A 21,610-nucleotide genomic window follows, 5' to 3' on the forward strand; every position below is an offset into this window, starting at 1 on the left:
TACTATAGTATTAATAGTTTTATATGAGGGTAATAAGTGATTATTATTACATATCTGCAGCTACTTTCCCGCCTGCTCTGCCTGTGTAGGGTTCAGGTCTCTTTTGGGGTTTAGTGCTCAGGTTCATCTTGACTATTGTGCACAGTTTGCCATAGGCGGCCATTATAACACATGTGTATGGAGAAGTCCAGTCCCCTACACTCATACACTTCAGCCTGTGACAATATGGGGCATTGCATCTGGTTACAGGGGGCATATCTAACTACCATTGTTATTGTATATGGTGGACAGAGAGCCTCTCTAGCTACAAAGGGCATTGTTTCTGGCTTCAGGGGCCACTGTATCTGGGTATAGGAGCCATAATGTATATGGTTAAAGAACACATTGGGCATATCTAGCTGTGGATCATTTTCGGCAAAGTGTGATCTGGTTTTTTAGCAGATGGGGATTTGGGATAAAATATTGAAATCTTCCAGCGGTACGCCATTGTAGCCAATGGTGGAAAGGGCGGAGGTACGGAAGAGGGGCATTGTAGTTGCGATTATATCAGGCAATGTAGCCGGAAACGTATCAGGGGCACTGGGTAGTTGTGTCGTATACGGGCGCACTGGAGTTATGTAGAGGCAGTCGCTCTATTCCGTAGCGCCGGAGCTGTAGGTTTACTAGGGGAAAAAAGCCATACTTAATAAGCCCCCATTGTGTGGTTGGGCATTGTATCTCGTTACAGGGGCATTGTATCTGGTTATAGGGGCATTGTATCTGGTTATAGGGGCATTGTATCTGGTTATAGGGTATTGTATCTGGTTATAGGGGCATTGTATCTGGTTATAGGGGTATTTTATCTGGTTATAGGGGTATTGTATCTGGTTATAGGGGTATTGTATCTGGTTATAGGGGCATTGTATCGGGTTATAGGGGCATTGTATCTGGTTATAGGGGCATTGTATCGGGTTATAGGGGCATTGTATCTGGTTATAGAGGCATTGTATCTGGTTATAGGGGTATTGTATCTGGTTATAGGGGCATTGTATCGGGTTATAGGGGCATTGTATCTGGTTATAGGGGCATTGTATCTGGTTATAGGGGTATTGTATCTGGTTATAGGGGTATTGTATCTGGTTATAGGGGTAGTGTATCTGGTTATAGGGGCATTGTATCGGGTTATAGGGGTATTGTATCGGGTTATAGGGGCATTGTATCTGGTTATAGGGGTATTGTATCTGGCTGCAGGAGGGACAGTGTTGGATTGGTGGGAAGTGTAACTTTCTTTCTGTTTGCATGGCATTGTTTTGGGTTATATGGGGCATAGCTGGCTACAGGGACAACTGTATCTGGTCATAGGGGGCATATCTGGTTAAATGGGGTGTTGTATCTGGCTGTAGGGAGCATTGTCTCTAGCTACTGAGGCATTACCACTGGCTATAGGGGGCATAGCTGTCTACAGGGACAACTGTATCTGGCTGCAGGCGGCATATCTAGCTACAGGGGCATTATTATTTCATTATTGGCAATAGGGGATGTTATTATGAGGGAACGTGGGTTATGGAGCATTGTTACTGGCTGCAAGAGTTTTATTACTTGCTACAGGGTCATTATTGCTGACTACTGGTGACATTACCACTGGAAATGGGGGCATTATATCTGGCTACAGGGCTCCATATTACTGGGGAAAGGGCATTACTAATGGCTACAGGGCTCCATATTACCGGGGAAGGGGCATTACTAATGGCTACAGGGCTCCATATTACTGGGGAAGGGGCATTACTAATGGCTACAGGGCTCCATATTACTGGGGAAGGGGCATTACTAATGGCTACAGGGCTCCATATTACTGGGGAAGGGGCATTACTAATGGCTACAGGGGCACTATTACTGGGGAAGGGGCATTACTAATGGCTACAGGGCTCCATATTACTGGGGAAGGGGCATTACTAATGGCTACAGGGCTCCATATTAAGGTGGCATGGGGGCATTACTAATGGCTACAGGGCTCTCCATATTACTGGGGAAGGGGCATTATACTAATGGCTACAGGGCTCCATATTACTGGGGAAGGGGCATTACTAATGCTACAGGGCTCCATATTACTGGGGTCAAGGGGCATTACTAATGGCTACAGGGCTCCATATTACTAGGGGAATCGGGGCATTACTAATGGCTACAGGGGGGCACTATTACTGGGGCAAGGGGCCTGACTAATGGCTTACCAGGGCTCCTAATTACTGGGGAAGGGGCATTACTAATGGCTACAGGGGGCACTATTACTGGGGAAGGGGCATTACTAATGACTACAGGGGTCCATATTACTGGGGAAGGGGCATTACTAATGGCTACAGGGGTCCATATTACTGGGGAAGGGGCATTACTAATGGCTACAGGGCTCCATATTACTGGGGAAGGGGCATTACTAATGGCTACAGGGGGCACTTATATTTGAGAAGGATGCATAATAACTGGGACATACAGGTCAGTTACATTGTTATTGTGGGATCTGATCTGGGAAGGAGCTGCTGACAGAGCCTATGGCTGCTGTGGGATCTTAGTCCTTGGGGGTAACTCTTCTTTCTTCTTGAATACCTGACCCTCTGCATTTCTTTCCTTCTGCCTAAATTCCCTTTTCCTGTCTATTCCTATTTTAAGGATTCTCCTTAAAAAACTGTTAGCATCATCTCAAACTATACTGTCTGTAGCTGTATTCCAGTTTTTCTCTAACATCTCTCCAAGCATTCGATGCCAGTATTCAGCAGGACCCTCTTAGATAATTCTATACTGATGTTCCAGTATTTTCTTAAACAGGTTGTCCAGCAAAAATCTTTTTCTTTGATATCATATAGATTTGTAATTTACCTCTATCAAAAAAATTTCAAGTCTTCCCATACTTATTAGCTGCTGTATGTCCTGCAGGAAATGTTTTATTTTCAGACTGACGCAGTGCTCTCTGCTGAACTCTGTGGCCAAGACAGGAACTGTCCAGAGCAGGAGAGGGTTTTCTATGGGGATTCCTAGAAAACCGAGACAGAGTTCCTGTCTTGGCCAGAGAGGACAGTAGAGAGCACTGTGTCAGTCTGAAAACAAAACATTTCCTGCAGGACATACAGCAGCTAATAAGTATGGGAAGACTTGAGATTTTTTAATAGAAGTAAATTACATAACTTTATGATATCAGTTGATTTTTGCTGTATAACCCCTTTAAATCTTTAGAAATAGTGCCACACAATTCTGCCTGTCATCAGGGCCCACTTATATACTTATATAGCACATTTCTAATGCTCACCTAGATGGTTGTATGGCCTTACTCTAATATTTCCATAGGCCCAACCAGATGATCACAAAGCACAGCTCCAACAATCACATAGGCCGAAGTAGAGGGCTAAATAGCACAGTTCCAACTTTCATCTCAGCATTCATAGATAGTTATAGTTACTGTTCCAGTGTTAACCTAGACCCACTTTCATGATTATACAGCTCAGCTCCAATATTCGCCCAGGCCCACCCAGGTGAACATATAGCACAGCCCCAACAATCACCTAGACCCCTTCAGATAATTATAAACCACTCTTACAATGTTCACCCAGGCCCACCCAGTGTACTTCTCCTCCCCTGGACCATTTATTTCCCGAATATTGCCCTCTCAAAAGGTGAGAGCTCCCTGCAATACCTTTTTTTTTCCCCACCAGAATAGACACAATTTCTTTCCAATATTTTCTGTTGGGCACATGTCCAGAAGAGATGTAACATATATAATCCGTCTCCCCCCTTGTAGTGTTTGTATTCTAATAATACAGTCACTCTGTGCAACCTCAGGGTACGTTCACACTTCATTAAAATGAACACAGCATCAAATCTGCTGCAGATCCTGTAGGTGTGAACGCACCATTAAAGAGTCTTTTATCCTCAGTTTTGTCAGCATGTTTCAATTGAAAATATTTTAATCTGTGACCCCAATTTTGATCTTAAATCACTAATTGCTTAAACGGCTTAAAGTTCCTTCCAGAATCCCTGATTTGATCTTTTCCGAAACTCCTGAAAATTGTGATTATTCAAAATTTCTGTGAATTCTAAACTTCCATGAATCCTGCATATTCTTTTTGTTTCCTGTCAGAGTTTGTGAGTAAGGAGACCGGACCAATCCTTCCCCTTCCATATTTTTCTTACTCCTCCGCATTTTAATTTGCCGAAAAACATTTTGTCTCGTTTCTTAGAAAAACTTTTCATCCTTTCTGAATCTTTGCTGGTAATAAAGTAAACTACTTGGCACACTAAGGGTGCTCTCACACATGGGTATTATTTGGCGTTTTTTATGCCCCCCCCAACAAAACTTCACAAAAAGCGCCAGTGGCGTTCTTGCCTTTAAGTGTGAAAGTGTCTTTGAGATTCGAACATGGACTTCAATGCTGAAGTTTGTGTTCTGGTCAAAACCCCGCTTGCTGGAGCGGGTGGCAGACACGGCACACAAAGTTGGTGGGGAGGTTGGTTGGGGACCAGGGGATGGTTAACCTACCCCCAGTCTTAACCCATGCTCTAATGATCAGTGGCTGAGCACTGCCTTACCCACTGATTGGCTGAAATGATGCTGGAACATGATAATCTCAGCCAGTCAATGTTCCGGCTGCAGACCCTGTTTTGGAGGCTTAATCTTTGAAGAGGCAGAGCCTACCACAGTTGTATCTCAGCGTGCCGGGCTCTGGTGAAGAAGAGACGAGACATCAGGATGAGCATCAATAGGGCCCCCTCTTCTCCCAGCACTGAACCCGTCCCAGCAATTAACCCCCTTCCTTGCTGGGGTGGGTACATTATGACATCAATGTGGCCCCCATGGGGTTATGTGAGGGTGGCATGCATCCTCACTTAACCCCCTGGGGGCCACATATTTTAGTCTGGCACACAAAGGGTTAGGTGTGGATGCCATGCCATAAAATGGTCAAAGAGGGGTGTATGGAAACAGAGATTTCAATTAATAAATTACAAGATATACTCAATCTTTTCCCATTAAGAGACTGATAGATATCAATCTACTCAGCTCCTTCTACTCTATAACATGATGCCGATAGCTTGGGTAGCATTTTCATGGTGACTGGTTCCTTTTAAACCCTGATATAGGCAGGGTGTAATAGGTGGTCAGTAATGTGATAGTACACTGCAATACAGTGGTCCTATATCCCCCAAATGGTATAGGTCAGAATAATTATAGTGGATAAAAGACATTCACAATGTACATATTTAAGTTATTTTATATTAATTAAAAAAAAAGACAAAAAGCACAAACATATCAAAACAGCAAATGACAAAAAAAAAAAAAAAGTTTGAGAATTGTGTGGAAACTGTTTACTCTGTAGGCCATACAGGCTTACATTCTGGAAAACCCCAAGCACTTCATAAATTGGATGTCTCTTGGCCTCCAGTGTATGTGATGTACCTGTAAACTATACTATGACAACCAAAGTATAACGGTAGCATGTTGCATTTAACCATTGTAGGGATGTAAGTGGAGTGCCCTATACCACTGTGACAGAAACTCAACACGGTATCTCAGTATGTGCAGTGTCCGATGTGTGGGTCCTATTTGTTGAAGTCTAAAATGTGCTTTGTGCACGTCTGCACAGCATGTTTCTCTGGTACACCATGATCATCATAGGCCAGAACTCTCTCAAACAAAGCATTTCTGCTCATGGCAACCAGAGTGCAAATATAATTTTTAAAAAGTTTGGTTTTGATAGGCAGGGGTCTCAGTGCCTGGACCCCAACTGATCATAACTTTCTTAAAGTTTTTTTATATTTGCACCGTGACATTGGTTGCTCTGGGTAACAGGGCCATTAAACCAGTCCCTTTAGCAACCAATCATATCACAGCAATATGTTTTTTTTCACCCATGTCAGTGTACCCTGCCGAGCTGCATTATATCTTCATGCACAAACAAGCTTTTGGGGCGGGTTCAGACTACGGAATTCTTGCGGATAAATTCTGCGGAATTCCGGCGGATAAATTCTGCGGAATTCCGCCACTTGAACTCGCTCGCGGCCGCGCGCCTTTCCGCCAGCCCCATAGACACCATTCTATGGGCCGGCTGATTCCGCTATCCGCCGAAAGAATTGACGTGTCAAACGGCCCACAGAATGGTGTCTATGGAACCGGTGGAAAGGCGCACGGCCGTGACCGTGTACAGGCAACGGTATTCCGCAGAATTTATCCCCGAGAATTCCGTAGTCTGAACCCATCCTTATAGTCCGAGTAAACACCCAGCTGTCAGGATTACAATGATTCTTTGGATGCTGAAGGAAACGGTTAAAAGTAAAATTGTAAGCATGAGTTTTGTAAACTGAATAACCCAGAAAAAGAATAAAAATGTACAAATACCCCACATAAAGGATCACCCAAAAAATCAGCTAGCCGCCTATACACAATGATAGTGCGGCAAGTCTTAGATTTTTTTCTCTCCCTCTTCTTTTAAATTAAATCAAGAACACATGTAACTAAAGTGCAAGTTCTGTAAAGACTTGTCGGTTCCAGTCCAGACATCACTCTTGTCCACACCGGAGATTTTAAAGGATTTTCACTTGCAAGACATTTGGGCGAGGACCTTGTTTCTTGCTCCAGAGAACAGTGTTATATAGATGGGGCAGCCGCTTTGACCTTGTTAAAATAATCAGGATTTGAAAGGTGAAGGATTAGTTCCGAGGGAAGTCTTTTCCTTCAGTAGTGGCCAGCTATTCTGTAATATCCAGTATGCTGTCCCATCCAGCAACCCGTCTGTTGCGTCTAACATCATTCCATGTCTTCACTCCATCTTAGACCTTTCAAAATGCGTGATCATCCTCTCCTAATAAAAAGAAAAAATATAATAGACTTTGTGAATTTTTTTTAAAAGTTCCTCAAACTTATTTTGAGCCTAACAAGTTGAATATGAATAAGTAGAAATGAGTTACAGGATGATTCGTTTCAGTTCCCTATGGTAATGGCGGGATGTCTCTCAAAAGCCAAGCACATGACTGCCATGAGTTCTGCTTTTGCAGCCAGATATATAAATGGAAGATACTGACCTCGTCTGAATCCAATAACGCGGGGAGAGCTCTGCAAGTAAAGCACAAAACTGTCATTCACAAGAGGTTACACTGGATTCCTACTGGTACACTTCTGCACAACTATCTGCTTTGTGCATCGGAGTTCGTGAAGCTATCCCCCAGGGAATATGGATCTATTCTACAGTACATTACAAGTGATGCAGATCTCGGTTTGCTTTAAAGGCATAGTGCGGCGCTAAACAATTATTCACAAAATAACACATTACAAAGTTATACAACTTTGTAATGTATGTTATGTATGTGAATGGCCCCCTTCCCCGTGTTTCCCCCCACCCACGCTAGACCCGGAAGTGTGGTGCATTATACTCACCACATCTCGTGTCGACCACCGTCCGCCATCTTGGGACAATGACAGTCTTCGGGAGGCCGGCCGAACCGCTCCATCCGTCCCTCATGCTGGCCCCCCTATGCTGCGTCATCAGCAGCTCAGCCGCGATTGGCTGAGCATAACTGTGCTCAGCCAATCACGGCTGAGCACGGTTATGATGCGGCAGAGGGGGGTCGGCATGAGGGACGGATGGAGCGGTTCGGCCGGCCTCTCGAAGATGACATCATTGTCCCAAGATGCCAGACGAGGGTCGACACGAGATGCGGTGAGTATAATACACCACACTTCCGGGTCTAGCGTGGGTGGGGGGAAACATGGGGAAGGGGGCCATTCACATACATAACATACATTACAAAGTTGTATAACTTTGTAATGTGTGTTATTTTGTGAATAATTAGTTAGCGCCGCACTATGCCTTTAAAGAGTATTATATAATCCTATAAAATAAACAAACTCAGTCAGGATGGCTCCACTGCTTGTAATGTTTAAAGAGGACCTGTCACCCGGGAGGACAACGCCGAGCCCCAGATACCTCCCCTTTCCTGCAAGTCTCGCTCTTGGACCCGGTCCTCGGACGGAGATATCAGCGCCCCAAGCCGTGCACGCGCTGTATGCTAATTACCTGAGATGAGTCCGATGCCCATAGAGAATGACTGGAGCCGTCATACTCTATGGGCATCGGACTCATCTCTGCTGAGTGCACACATGGCTTTTGACGGCGAGATCTCCGTCGCGGGACTGGGTCCAGGAGCAAGACTTGCAGGAAAGGGTAAGTATCTGGGGCTCCACCAGGGGGTCGGGCGGGTTCGGCACAGTCATCCCAGCTGACAGGTTCCCAGTTTTCCAGGACTGGATACAGCTTTTTCCTGCACACTGTGGTCAATTCTTCATGGGAGTGCCAGAGACAGCAGAGTATTGTACTCAGCTCTCCTACAGAATTAATGGGGCACCAGTGTGCATGCATCACTGCCGCTCTTTTCTTGGGGGGAGGCTCTACAGGATGGATGTTAAAAGTTCATCTAACGCAGGCAAAGTTAGAAACACGTATCAACTTTACATTTATTGTAAACTAGAAATACTCACACATCAGTAACAGATGAAGGTATGTTCTCTTCTACCCACTTCAAATCCTCCTCCTATAGAAAACACAAGGGATTCTTAAACTGAAATATCATTTCACAAGGCAGTGTAAACCCTTTCAGATCATTAAAGTGGCTCTGATACTATGACCACAGGTCATGCTACATCACCCAGCACACTTCCGAAACATATTCAAGTAGCCGTGTCTCTGCCCGGTATAACCAGCAAGCTTACATTTATAAAGTCCTGCACTCTATGTAAATGAGGCCCAACTAGTCATTGGGGTGTCTTCCTTTCAGCAAGTAGTCATGGCCACCAGATGTGTCAGCGCTGTAATCACGCTCCCCTAGGAGTTATTCAAAGAGCTGTAATCTCCATGATGTCACCAAGAGATGAGCCTTCGCGCCTGGGTGACGAGAAAGCTCGCCTTTCAGTGACGTCATGGAGATCACATCGATTTGAATCGTGTCCAGAGGGGCGTGATTACAGCGCTGACTCGCCTGGTGATCGTGACTACTTGCTGAAAGGAAGACACCCAGTTGGGCCTTAGTTACATAAAGTGTGGGCCAGTTTACATGGAGCAAAAGCAGCAGAACTCTCCTCTGCCGGATCCCGCCCGCCTCAGTCTCACACAGTGTGTCAATAGGTGAGCTCGCTCGCCTGCCTCCGCTTTTGTCATTTACGCTCAAAAAATTGAAAGGTAAATTCTTTGAGCAAAAAGCAACGGAATCGGAGACGCGCAAGCTCTCCCATAGGCGCTGCTTTTGCTCTGTGTGAACTGGCAGGGACTTGGGCTACATGATTATGTTTCAGAAGTGTGCTGAGTGATGTAGCAGCACGTTAGCATTATAGGTATTTTTGAGTGATCCTTGACTGAACCACACACACACACACACACACACACACACACACACACAGTACAGCTCCGTGACAAAACCTATGAACATTTTTTACAACTGATCAAAGTTTTTCCTATTTGGCTCTTGATGGTTTCTCTTGATTCAAGCGTCATGCGTACTTACAGCTTTAGTAACCTTCACATTTCCATTTGTTTCTGGCTTTGAGCTTCTCATTTTCTTTCCTTCTATAGAATACAAAAAAAAAAAAAAACAACGGTGTCAATGGCAGGGATTTATCTTTGTTCTTGGCTAATCAGAGGCAGTAAATTACTTAGGACCCAAAAAATATGGGAGAGTCTTAAACCGCCACAAAGTCAGTTTATATATTTTAATCTTATGCAATTTATCAAAATAATTAAAAAAAAAAGTAAGTTTGCATCTTTTCATTCATACAGAGTAAAGTCAGCAAAAACCTTTATATATCAGACCTCAAAAGTGACATGTAACAGATCTGACATTCATGCGGCAGGTCACTTTATTTTATGTGTCACCCACTTTACCGCATATGGAATTTCCAGGTCTATTGGGCTGATATGGTTCCCTGAACAGCTGTATACAGCTCCTGCAGCAGCCACGGCATGCCCCCAAGAAAGAACTTTAATCCCCCGGGCGCGTGACAGGCAGCGGCGGGGAAGTAGTCATCTGGGCTGCTCCCCGTCCGTATCTAGTCACCGCTCTCTGCCTGTCAGCACGCTCTGAGGGGATGAATGACAGGCCTTTACTGGCCTCTCTGCCTGTAAATCATCCTTCTGAGCGCCCTGACAAGCAGAGAGCGGTGGCTAGATATGGGCTGGGAGCCGCCCAGATGACTACTTCCCCACCTCTGCATGTCACGCGTCTGGGGGATTAAAGTCCTTTTTTCGGGTATACAGCTACTGCTGCAGCCGGTACGTACTGCGGCTGCTGCAGGAGCTGTATACAGCAGTTCAGGGAACCATATCATCCCGATTGGACTGATTGGTTCCCTTTAAAGTAGTTCACATTGAGAACAGAAAAAATATGCAAACCAGCAGCTAAGTTAGTGACCATATAAGCAAGGACATATATAGCAAATTATGACTGTTCAGATATACATTAAGTCATACCGAAGCTCTCTTTTAGCATAGGTTCTTTTTGTTCATCATCTTCATCATCATCTTCTTCATTAAGTGGTGAAAGGCAAACCTTGAGGAAAGGGGAAAACAGTCATGAGGAATACAGTCTACTATACAGCCACAGAGAATTTCTAGAAAACACTAAAAACACATCAACTTCTACAAACTGGAAAAAAGTGACTGTGTAGGGGTAAGGAAACTTGGTAAAAGAGGATACCCAAACATGGATGATATTAGTCATTGTGGAGGAAGGGGTGTGTTAGCCTTTAAACACCTACAGGTGATATCCAATGTTCAGAATCCAAACTCTTCAGCAACAAAGAAATGCCTATTAGACGAAAACCGCACAGTGCAACTGGTAACACCCAATTAAAGGGGATATTCAGGCTTTAAAAAACATGGCCGCCTTCTTCCAAAAACACCAACTGTCCTGTGCTCAGGTTGGGTGTGGGTTTTGCAGCTTAGTTCCACTGAAGTGAATGTAGCTGAATTGTAATACCACACACAACCTGAGGACAGGGCTGGTGCTGTTTTTACAGGGGTAAAATGCACCTAAGACTTAACTGTATTGAGCAGCCGACAGTGTCTTCTTTGGCTAGTCTCCCTGAGCTCAGTGATCTGTTTGCCGTATTGGTCTAATAGGCATTGCTCCCACCTAGCCAGGATCCTACGCCGCACTGATGAGGGGAAACTCCCCGAAACAACCGTCTGTGGATGGATACCTGGCTTTGATATTTTCCAGGTCATATCATCAGACTAATAACTGAGTTGTACTTTGACTGAAGGGGCCACTTAATATGGTGGTTTGGTGGTCTCCCTACAGGAGCCACCCCTTTGCCAGGTCCTTCCCTGGAGGGATATCTGGCTAGTCCCATGTTTTGAGACTCTAACTAAGCCTCTGCAGACTATTTTGCATATTGATGTTTCCCAGGGGGCAATGCACCTAGGATTTCACTGTATTGAGTGCTTTAAAACAGCAGTCCTTTAACCCCTTAACGACATCGGGCGTAAATTTACGCCCTGATGCCGGTAAGGGAGTTCAGAGCGGGGCCGCGCGGCGACCCCGCTCTGAACCGCGGCGGTCCCGGGTGCCACTTGTAGCCCGGGACCGCTGATATTAGCGGGCACGGTCCAATCGCCGTGCCCGCTAATACAGTAATCAGATGCAGCTGTCAAACATGACAGCTGCATCCGATTACCGGACGCAGCATCATCTCTGGTGTCTAGTGGGGAGATCGCTCCTCCGGGATGTTATCCCGGAGGAGTGATCTCCGTAACTGAAGCCGGCCGGGGACCGCTCCAAGATGGCGCCGTCCCCGACTCGGCACTCGTTTGTTTCCGTCTGCAGCAGCCGGAAGTAAACGAGTGCCGATCTCATGGATCTCTGCAGCATATCTATGCTGCAGAGATCTCAATAAGATATCAAAGCACTTATACTAGAAGTCCCCTAGGGGGAATAACCCTAACCCCAGGGGGGCTTCTAGTATAAGTGTAAAAGTAAAAAAAAAAAAAAGTGTCATTATTAGTAAAAAGCCCCCTCCCTGAATCACCCCCCTTTTCCCAGGTTATAAATAAAAGTAAATAAATAAACAAACATGTTTGCTATCGCCGCGTGCGTATTCGCCCAAACGATTAATTAATCACATTCCTGATCTCGCACGGTAAACGGCGTCAGCGCAAAAAAATCCCAAAGTGCAAAATTGCGCTTTTTTGGTCGCATCAAATCCAGAAAAATTGTAATAAAAAGCGATCAAAAAGTCGTATATGCGCAATCAAGGTACCGATAGAAAGAACATATCATGGCGCAAAAAATGACACCTCACACAGCCCCATAGACCAAAGGATAAAAGCGTTATAAGCCTGGGAATGGAGCGGTTTTAAGTGACGTATAATTGTTGACAATGGTTTAAATTTTTTACAGGCCATCAGATACAATATAAGTTATACATGTTATATATTGTTTTAATCGTAACGACTTGAGGAACATATATAACAAGTCAGTTTTACCCCAGGGCGAATGGCGTAAAAACACATTTCCCCCAAATAAACAAAATGCGTTTTGTTTTTTTTTAATTTCACCACACTTTGAATTTTTTTCTGGTTTCGCAGTGTACTTTATGCAAAAATTCAGCCTGTCATTGTAAAGTACAATTAGTGGCGCAAAAAATAAGGGCTCATGTGGGTCTCTTGGTGGAAAAATGCAAATGCTATGGCCTTTTAAGCACAAGGAGGAAAAACCGAAAACACAAAAATCGAAATTGGCTCTGTTCTTCAGTGATCTGTTTGCCGTATTGGTCTAATAGGCATTGCTCCCACCTAGCCAGGATCCTACGCCGCACTGATGAGGGGAAACTCCCCGAAACAGCCGTTTGTGGATGGATACCTGGCTTTGATATTTTCCAGGTCATATCATCAGACTAATAACTGAGTTGTACTTTGACTGAAGGGGCCACTTAATATGGTGGTTTGGTGGTCTCCCTACAGGAGCCACCCCTTTGCCAGGTCCTTCCCTGGAGGGATATCTGGCTAGTCCCATGTTTTGAGACTCTAAACTGAGCCTCTGCAGTCTAATTTGCATATTGATGTTTCCCAGGGGGCAATGCACCTCGGATTTCACTGTATTGAGTGCTTTAAAACAGCAGTCTTTTAAACAGTGTCCTCCCTGAGATCAGTGATCTGTTTGCAGTTTTTGCAAGTAGGTTGCTACATTGTTTTCTAATTCTGGATAACCCCTTTAAAAAGGTAAAATCTAGCCATTCTGAGGTTATTGGGAGAATATAAGGATGCAAACATTTATTATTTTAATGACTGAGTACTTTAATACTTGGATAAAACCTTCAGCAGATGTGGATGGTAAATTAAAGTGAAAGTAAACCTGCCTAGGATAAACATATTTATTCTTAAATAAAAACTCGATGGACCACAAGGTCTTTTATGCCCAAAATGCAGAAAAGGTGCAAATCCTGCCACTATGCTGAAAGAACGATTCTACATGGATTCAGTGCTCATTCTGCATAGGCGCAAAATATCTCCAGTGTGAACACTACACTAAAGTTATGCAACATTATGTATGCCCTCAAAGGTAAACAGGCTAAAGAGATTTTTTTTTTTACTAGAATATTTACTAAAATGGACGGCTGATAGGTCTACAAACAGTTAATTTTTTTTAACCTCCCGTTTCCTTTTCCTGCAGTCTGTCATTTGGTCATACACACCTCTGATTGTTTGCTGACGGCCTCCACAGAACCATGATAACAAACAAGATCATAGAGAACAACAGGCGCCAAATGGCATCATCCACCCACAGCTCCCGCCAATCCTGCCCAAAAATATATATACACATTACAAATTGCAACTTTAATTATACAATATTTATCCATCTCTACAAACAATGGAGCAAAAGTCACAAAACTATAAATGCTGACATTTGTATTACAGCAGGTTAGTAAGGCTACCTCTGCGTACTATACTTAATAGGGGCCTAGTGATAGTTCATGTATGAACGCTCTATGCCCACTAGAGTGTCTCTCTGATCAGTTACATACAGCGTTGTATTGCAACCCCCATAGGTTTACATCAAACATAAAGTGTCACTGTCATTAGGAAAAAGATGTCAAAAATTCTGATCAGTCAGTGTCTGAGTGGGGAAAGGGCGAGGTTATGCGCTTCACTACATGGCTCATTGTGATTTTGTCTCACTGCAGGAGACAAGATTCAAAAGGTTAATAACGGAGTGTGCAGTGAGATGGAGCTCATAGCGAGCTGAAGAGTGAAGCGCACAACCATGTGCTTCTCCCTGCTCATTTCATAAACTGGTGAGGGTCTGAACACTCATACATCAAGGGACTAACACTTTGATACGTATCTTCGACACGTCAAACGTTTTTTTTTTTTTTTGAGGACAGGGACATTTTAATATTAGATGACATTAGCAAGTTTACCTTACGCAGCATTACGCCTTCAGATCTGATTGCATAGTGCCGGGGTTAAGCGACAACTGACAAGGTGAATAGTAACCCAATAATCAATTTAGTCAAAGAAATAACAGTATCAATTGAGGTCTGCTTCAGCATTGCTACTTAAAGAGGACCTGTCAGCTATTAGTCATACACTACCGAAACTATATAATCCTTTTACACGCCTATCATTAGCGTCAAAACTCACCGACTGACAGTCGACAAAGCGGAACTTCATTGTGGTCCAGATGATAAATATGATTGATGCTAAAAGAGAAATAGAAAAAGTTCACTGCTGATCTGAACTCTTGAGCTGCATTCACACGTCCGTGATATATTATATTGTCCGTAAGCTGACTATCCATCACAGACTCACCTCTGGACCTCTTACGGAAGTCTCGGCATCATATATTTATTCTTATCCCGGGAGCTCCAAAACAGTTAAAGCTCCATTCCCCTGTATTGACAGCTGTGTCAGTTCAGCAGCATAGAACTTAAGCTGTTACAGAGCTCCCGGCATGATCATAAATTATGATGCCGAGAGTTCTGTAAGAGGTCAACACTACAACCCCGTCAACAGTTTTCCATGCAAAGTAATGCGGTCGGTTACTAACTGTGCAGGGAATTATAACTAGGCTGCTAATCAGTCCCTTACATTCTGTAGACTTGCAATGGACTGCCATTTATTATAATGCATACAGTAACCAAATGGCCCCCTTTTTCAGTCACGTTTTCAGACACTATGAGCAGGATCTCGGTTCTCTCTGTGGTTCCATACATTAGCAATAAACAGATGAACACACATACCTACTACAGCCAGGATCAGGGTGTTTGTGAAGTGTCTGTACAGAGACAGCTTGACCACGTTCCTTCTCAGCGTCAGCAGCTTCATGGTCTGAGTTAGGCTTATGAAGATGTGCCAGTAGGTTAAGGAAATGCAGAAACATTTGTGCTAGTGACATTTCTAAAGAGCTGGCTATTCTAACATAAGAGGGTGCTATAGTTTACTTTTGCAAAATTGTCTGGTCAATGAGCAATTAAAGGAGTCTAGCTGTATTCTCCTGCTGGATCTGATGGTGCATAGAGAGACACAACATGCTGGGCAGGAGTATGTAACAGCCCTCTAACATTCATCTCTATAGGCCCAGTGTTAGATCAGGTGGGAGAGTACATAGAGAGAAACCCTTTAAGTTCAGACAATGAGCCAGTAGCACCATAGACAGCAACACTGACATCTGCTGTAGAAGCATGACAATGTTCTTAGTTATTTACTATGTTAAAGGGGTACTCCAGAGAGAAACTTTTTAAAAGCGACTTTGTACCCACAATCTGCCCCCTCCAAACCGCTTGTACCATTGGAAAGCTGCTTTTAAGATCTGTCCTGGGGTCCATTCGGCAGGTGATGCAGTTATTGTCCAAAAAAAAACACAACTTTTAAACTTGCAGTCCTGTGTCAAATTGGAGTGGCCTAGAGTGTGTGCGCCCTAGGCCTGTGACACCTCCCCAGCCTCTTCACCATTAGATATGCCCCAGGGCAGGATTTCTCCCATTCATAATTTGACTGAACACTGCACATGTGCTGGATTGTTAAGGGCCATGTGCAGTGTTCAGACAAGTGATGAATAGGAGAAATCCTACCCAGGGGCGTTCCTAATGGGGAGGAGAGACAGAGGCGGTGCAGGTGGAGGGCATGGGCTCTCTAGGCAATGCCAGTTTCCCACAGGGCTGCAAGTTTAAGGGTAGCTTACCACATACTGTATCGCAGAATATTTGATGGTGGGGATCCACAGCAGATTTGATCTAAATAACTGAATACAGCATCAAATCTGCTGTGGATCCTGTACATGTAAACGCACCCTAAAAGTTGTTCTTTAGAATAATAACTGTATCACCTGCCGAACGGACCCCAGGACAGATCTTGGATTAAAAGCAGCTATTTGACGGTACAAGCGATTGGGGAGGGTCAGATTGTGGGTACAGAGTCGCTTTAAAACACTGGTATAATAAATATATATTACTTTGTAACATAACTTCATTAAAATAGGTGTTATACATTGACGTCTATTAAGTGGCAGCAGTAAGCGGTGACATTGGCAGATGGTGACACAGAACAGCACCTCATCCCCCCTGTACACTGTATGTTCGTATCAAAGTATGCAGTACAGGGGGTGGGCATACTGTATACAGCGGGATTTGCTAGGCAGATCGTTATAGTTTTTCATAGTTATTCATGTAAATCTTTGCTAATTCTTGGCCGAGTAGTCAAGTGGGCGGTCCTACTCAGTGACTGACAGCAATCCGTGTGCAAGTTTGCATATAAAAAGAGCTGTCACTCACTCTTTCACCATTATTTAACCTATGATGAATAAATTGACAATAGTGTCTAACCATTCCCCCACTGTCAAAGGGGTGTGTCTTACATGGCCAGCAGCGATTGGATGTCCGAGAGTATGTAGTTATGCATTCGCGCAGATGAATAAGAAAAAGGCTTCTAAGCATGTGCAGTGACCTTTATAGAGATCGCTGTACACGGAGGAGGAGCAGCAGCTATTGTATATAACTATCTATATACAGGTCTTCTCTCACTGTACTCCTGTCTATAATGTCTATATACTGGTGTCACCTCCAGTACTCCAGTCTAAGATATGGAGGGCACTGCTGGGAAATTATCTGTACAGAACAGGAAGTCTCATTAGTTATAGGCCTAGTGGCCAAAATGAAAATTGCAATATTTCAGGATAAAGGGAAAAATGTAAAAAAAATTACCAAAAATTCTTCAAAAACATTTTGAACTTAAAAAAAATACATCATTTTCTGATGACACGGGTAAAAGTATAAAATACCTGTAACAAAAAAAAAAAAAAAAAAAAGAAATCTGCAGACGTACATCTAATGCATGGAACTAAAAAGAAAGAGATGATATACTGTAAAATATATAAAAGGCGATTTGTCAGATCACCTGCTCATCCATGCTGTGCCCACTGCCTTTATGCTATACTGACCTCAAGGTGCAAAAAAATAAATAAAAATAAATAAATAAAAATAAATAAAAGCAACTTTGGGATACAAAACAAAAACCATCAAAGGAAGGATATCCACCAGCACAAGGCAGTATCAAGAAAAGCCAGAGGAATGAAAGCCAGGGAGGACAGATCAGACTGCGCCTAAACCGGGAGGGGAGGACAGAAGTAAGAACAATGGAGAGACATACAGATACTCTACACTGCTTTATAGCTGGAAAAGAGGGGAAAAAAAAAAAAAACAGCAAAACAGCAGCGGATTGTGAAAGTGGCAGTCACCCAATGAGCAGAAGTGGTTTATAAAAATATGTGACATAACAGAGCAAATATATAGGTAAAATAGTGAACATGAGGGTAAAATGAGGCACGAAAACATAACTATACACATACACAAAGCACAAAAGGCAGATGTGTTCTCAAATAGAAGCCTTCTAGTGTGTTGCAGGATGTGTTATATCCCAACATATGTTAATATTCAGTTATCACATGGGAAGATTATTGGCTGAACAGGCCAATATCAGTTTCCCTCCAATTGTTGACAGCTTATACATTATACAGTATATACACACACATATAATATAAAATATATATATATAATATATATATATATATATATACACACATACAACTACATATCTACATTCTAGCTATATATACACACACACCCCTACACCTGCCATACCACACTGCTTTAAGAGCAGAGTGGTGGTCGGTAGACTAGATACTGTCAACAATGAGAGGGAAAGCAGTATATCAGGAGTAAAGTAACGTATTTACAAAAATATTTAACTTAATCAGTCCTACAAGCATAACTATACTTGGTGAAATGGGAATAACCCTTTAACTTGGCCTCCAAATCCCCTAGAATTTGATTGATGATCTGGGGCAAGTGCTGGAAAACAATTCCAGTCCATGGAGGCCGCATCACCGAGACTTTTACATTGATGGCTTATTGTCAGGACAGGCCACTAAAGGGGGTTATCCAGGATTCTTTCTTGCCTAAACAGCACCACACGTCCTCATGTTGTGTGTGGTCTTACACCTCAGCTCCATTTACGTCAATAGAACTGAGCTGCAAAACCCACAACCAGATTAAAGAGTGGCGCCGATTCTGGAAGAGAGCTGCCATGTTTTTCTATGTCTGGACAACCCATTTAGTGGCTGATAAGCACAGTGTCGACACCCCGGCAAATCAGCCAATCGAACATAGTCAAGGGTGGCGTAAGCAACGGGCTGCTTCCATTATATAAAGACTGTGCAGGGGTTACCTCATAGGCTGTAATCTCTCACTCCTCACGTCTGACTTGATAGTTACATGTTTATGTAGATAACGTCTGATTCTGTCTATGTATGCACCCACAGAAGTGCTATGGAATATGTTGGCGCTATATAAATAGAATTACATTTATCATCACAGCTCAGCTCCCAATGAAGTAAACGGGAACTGAGCTTTAGTAATCCAGAGTGGCCATTCATAATGTACAGCGCAGACTCTTTCCAATAGCGGTTATTGTGTATGCTACCGAACCGGTAATCAGAGGGGGTGCCAGCTGTTAGCAGCCCGCTAGCCAGAAACTGATCAGACATTGCAGAAAAGGCCAGGTTGATGTCTAACAGCAGATGGTGCACATTAATGAAATGGTAAAGCCGCAACACAAGTAATACATCAACTTAAAGGATATCCAAAAAGAATACAGGCATCAATAAATGACAGGCTGAGATTTGCAATGAGTGCCATTGTATAGAGGTAATGCTGGAGCAGAGAGAGGCAGATGACAATGTGTTAATGTTATGGGCCAGGCTACATGCAGATAGTAGTGATGACACAGCACACGCCACTTATCACACACTAAATGTTAGCAGAAAAGGAGAATGAAAACAGATTATTCAAATTACTGTGTATTTTATCACTCTGCATCTATTCTATTACTGGATCTTCAATGAGGTTCTAGTCTTCCCTTTAGCATATGATGTACACCAGTACTGCTCATTGGTGAAGCATGTCAGTAACACATGAAGTCTTCAGGATTCACTCACAAGCAGATCACAGTGCCACAGCATTCAGCACATTCTTAAAGGGATATCCAGGATTAGAAAAAAAACACAGCTACTTTCTTGCAAAAACAGCACCACCCCTGTCCTCAAGTTGTGTGTTGGTATTACTATTCAGCTCCATTCACTTAAATGAAACTGAGCTACAAAACACCCAAGCTGAGAATAGGTGAGGTGCAGCCATGTTTTTCTAAGCCTGGATAACCCCCTTTCATATACTTACCCCTGTCTGTTACACGTAGAACTCCTTCCATCCCGGAAAAGAGGAGATACAGTGCTCCAGCCATGACAACCTTGTGCAGCGTAGCCCCAAGCCTGGGTCTAAAAGGAAAAAGTGAAATAATTCAAATTTTAGGATAACCGAAGAACGGCATTGCATCACAAATCAGAATCATGAAACAGACAGGCACAGTTGGGATTCAGCATACCCCATTAAAATCAATGCTTTCCATACATAGAACAGAGCCTCCAACACAGATGTGAACAGGGAGAATGAAAAATATATAATATATACATATACACACCACACACACTTAAAGGGAACCTGTCACCCCCCTGTACCGGGTGACAGGCTCCCGACCCCCCGTTAGAGACCCCTATACTTACCTCATCCCGCCGGGTCCCGCTTCTGGATCGGTCGGGTCCCGGAGATCTCAGCCGCTGCAGCCCGGCGCGCGCGCTGAGAGATGAGTCCAACACCCATAGAGAATGACAGGAGAGTCCACGCTCCGTCATTCTCTATGAGCGTTGGACTCATCTGTCAGCGCCGCGCCGGGCTGCAGCGGCTGAGATCTCCGGGACCCGACCGAATCCAGAAGTGGGACCCGGCGGGATGAGGTAATATAGGGGTCTCTAACGGGGGTCGGAGCCTGTCACCCCGGCACGGGGGGTGACAGGTTCCCTTTAAATACATTTTTATTTATTTATTTATTTTACTATGTGCTTGCTGTCGGCATTGCAAATCTTTTTTTTTTATATTCCTCAGCTCAGAGAGAAGATTACGTGATCATTCCTGGTCAATGCAGATTTAACTCTTACAATACCAGGTCATATTATTTCTTACTCATCACAGCTGAAACCAAGTGCAGAAATGTGACCTTCTGAATGCATATTCCTCCATACAAAACATCAAAAAAGAAGTCAATCAGGAAAATGGGTCCCCCCCCCCCGACAGCCAGATTCTTTTTCATGGTCAAATCACCATATTAGATGACGTGAAATCTCGCAGATTGGCGCTTGGTTACTAAGCCCATTACAAGGTACAACTATAGTGTTGCTCGTAAAAATCATGGAGGTTCTGTACAGCCCTTTACTTTATTCATCAAGTCAGCTGTAAACCCTGTAACATTGAGAAGTTGTGGTCAACAAACAACCATTTTTGAGCAAAGCAAAATGAAGGGAACAGCTAATGGACGAGCATTTGTTTGTTCATCAGCTCACCGCTGGTCCTTTTACAAAGGTTTTTTTTTTTGCCTTGTTCATTAATAATTGCTCTATGTAATAGGGCCTTAACTGTTGGCTCAGTGTAAATAATAAAAAAAAAAAAAATAAAGAGACAGGCTCCTACAAATTGGACATGAAGAATGACAAAAAGATGCAAGCTGCCCCATATCCCTCTGGATGGCACTAATAAGAAGAAACCCATTCTCTTTACATTAGATGTACACACTCCAACTCACTTGACAATGCCATAGCCCAGGCTGACGATGATAACAAGTATCCGGGCCAAAGACCTCTTCACCGCTGATAACAGTTCTCCCAAAATAACAGCTCCTTCCACTACAGATATAGAAAACAAAGAGTTCATCATTCATGGTCAAACTATGACGAACAGAACTTACTCATGGCCCATAAACATGTCATGTTTTAAGGATATCCCAAATATGATGATACCTGATGCACAGAGTATAATTATCACCTGTAAATACTAAAGAAATCCTCAAAACGTCACCTGGTGGTGGGCCGTGAAGACTGGAATTGAGAAACACTTAGGTTTAGCAGCAAAGTTAGATTTGATAAGATGCTGAGGCACTAAGGCTACAAACACACTGGCGAATCCGCAGCGGATTTCTCGCGGCAAATTTGCAGCGAGACCCGCTGC

The 21,610-nt window shown here is 43.5% G+C and overlaps 1 protein-coding gene and 1 non-coding gene across 2 annotated transcripts; both read right to left on the bottom strand.

Annotated features, from left to right (window-relative positions):
* Positions 1–6,584: 6,584 nt before the first annotated feature.
* Positions 6,585–21,331, bottom strand: LOC138780869 (transmembrane protein 87A-like). The gene is made up of 11 exons (XM_069956748.1): positions 21,189–21,331; positions 19,737–19,830; positions 19,143–19,210; positions 15,245–15,360; positions 14,646–14,704; positions 13,693–13,800; positions 10,473–10,551; positions 9,511–9,572; positions 8,492–8,544; positions 7,039–7,069; positions 6,585–6,818 (listed from the first exon to the last, which is right to left on the bottom strand). Exons 1-11 carry the CDS (start codon positions 21,317–21,319, stop codon positions 6,777–6,779), a joined length of 843 nt encoding a protein of 280 aa, XP_069812849.1. The 5' UTR covers positions 21,320–21,331; the 3' UTR covers positions 6,585–6,776.
* LOC138780872 (Z30 small nucleolar RNA) lies at positions 20,492–20,583 on the bottom strand. Its single transcript, XR_011361363.1, has one exon. It is a non-coding gene; the product is annotated as a Z30 small nucleolar RNA (small nucleolar RNA).
* Positions 21,332–21,610: the final 279 nt, after the last annotated feature.

Source organism: Dendropsophus ebraccatus, unplaced genomic scaffold, assembly GCF_027789765.1.
Source record: "Dendropsophus ebraccatus isolate aDenEbr1 unplaced genomic scaffold, aDenEbr1.pat pat_scaffold_894_ctg1, whole genome shotgun sequence".
In the NCBI taxonomy this organism is placed as follows: Eukaryota; Metazoa; Chordata; class Amphibia; order Anura; family Hylidae; genus Dendropsophus; species Dendropsophus ebraccatus.

Coding starts and splice junctions, on each gene's coding strand:
- LOC138780869 (XM_069956748.1), bottom strand. CDS start 21,319: ATGATGAACTCTTTGTTTTCTATATCTGTAGTGGAAGGAGCTGTTATT. Junction 9,573..10,472: donor TATGCTAAAAGAGAGCTTCG/GTATGACTTAAT, acceptor TGTATTCTATAG/AAGGAAAGAAAATGAGAAGC. Junction 8,545..9,510: donor ATGTGAAGGTTACTAAAGCT/GTAAGTACGCAT, acceptor TGTTTTCTATAG/GAGGAGGATTTGAAGTGGGT.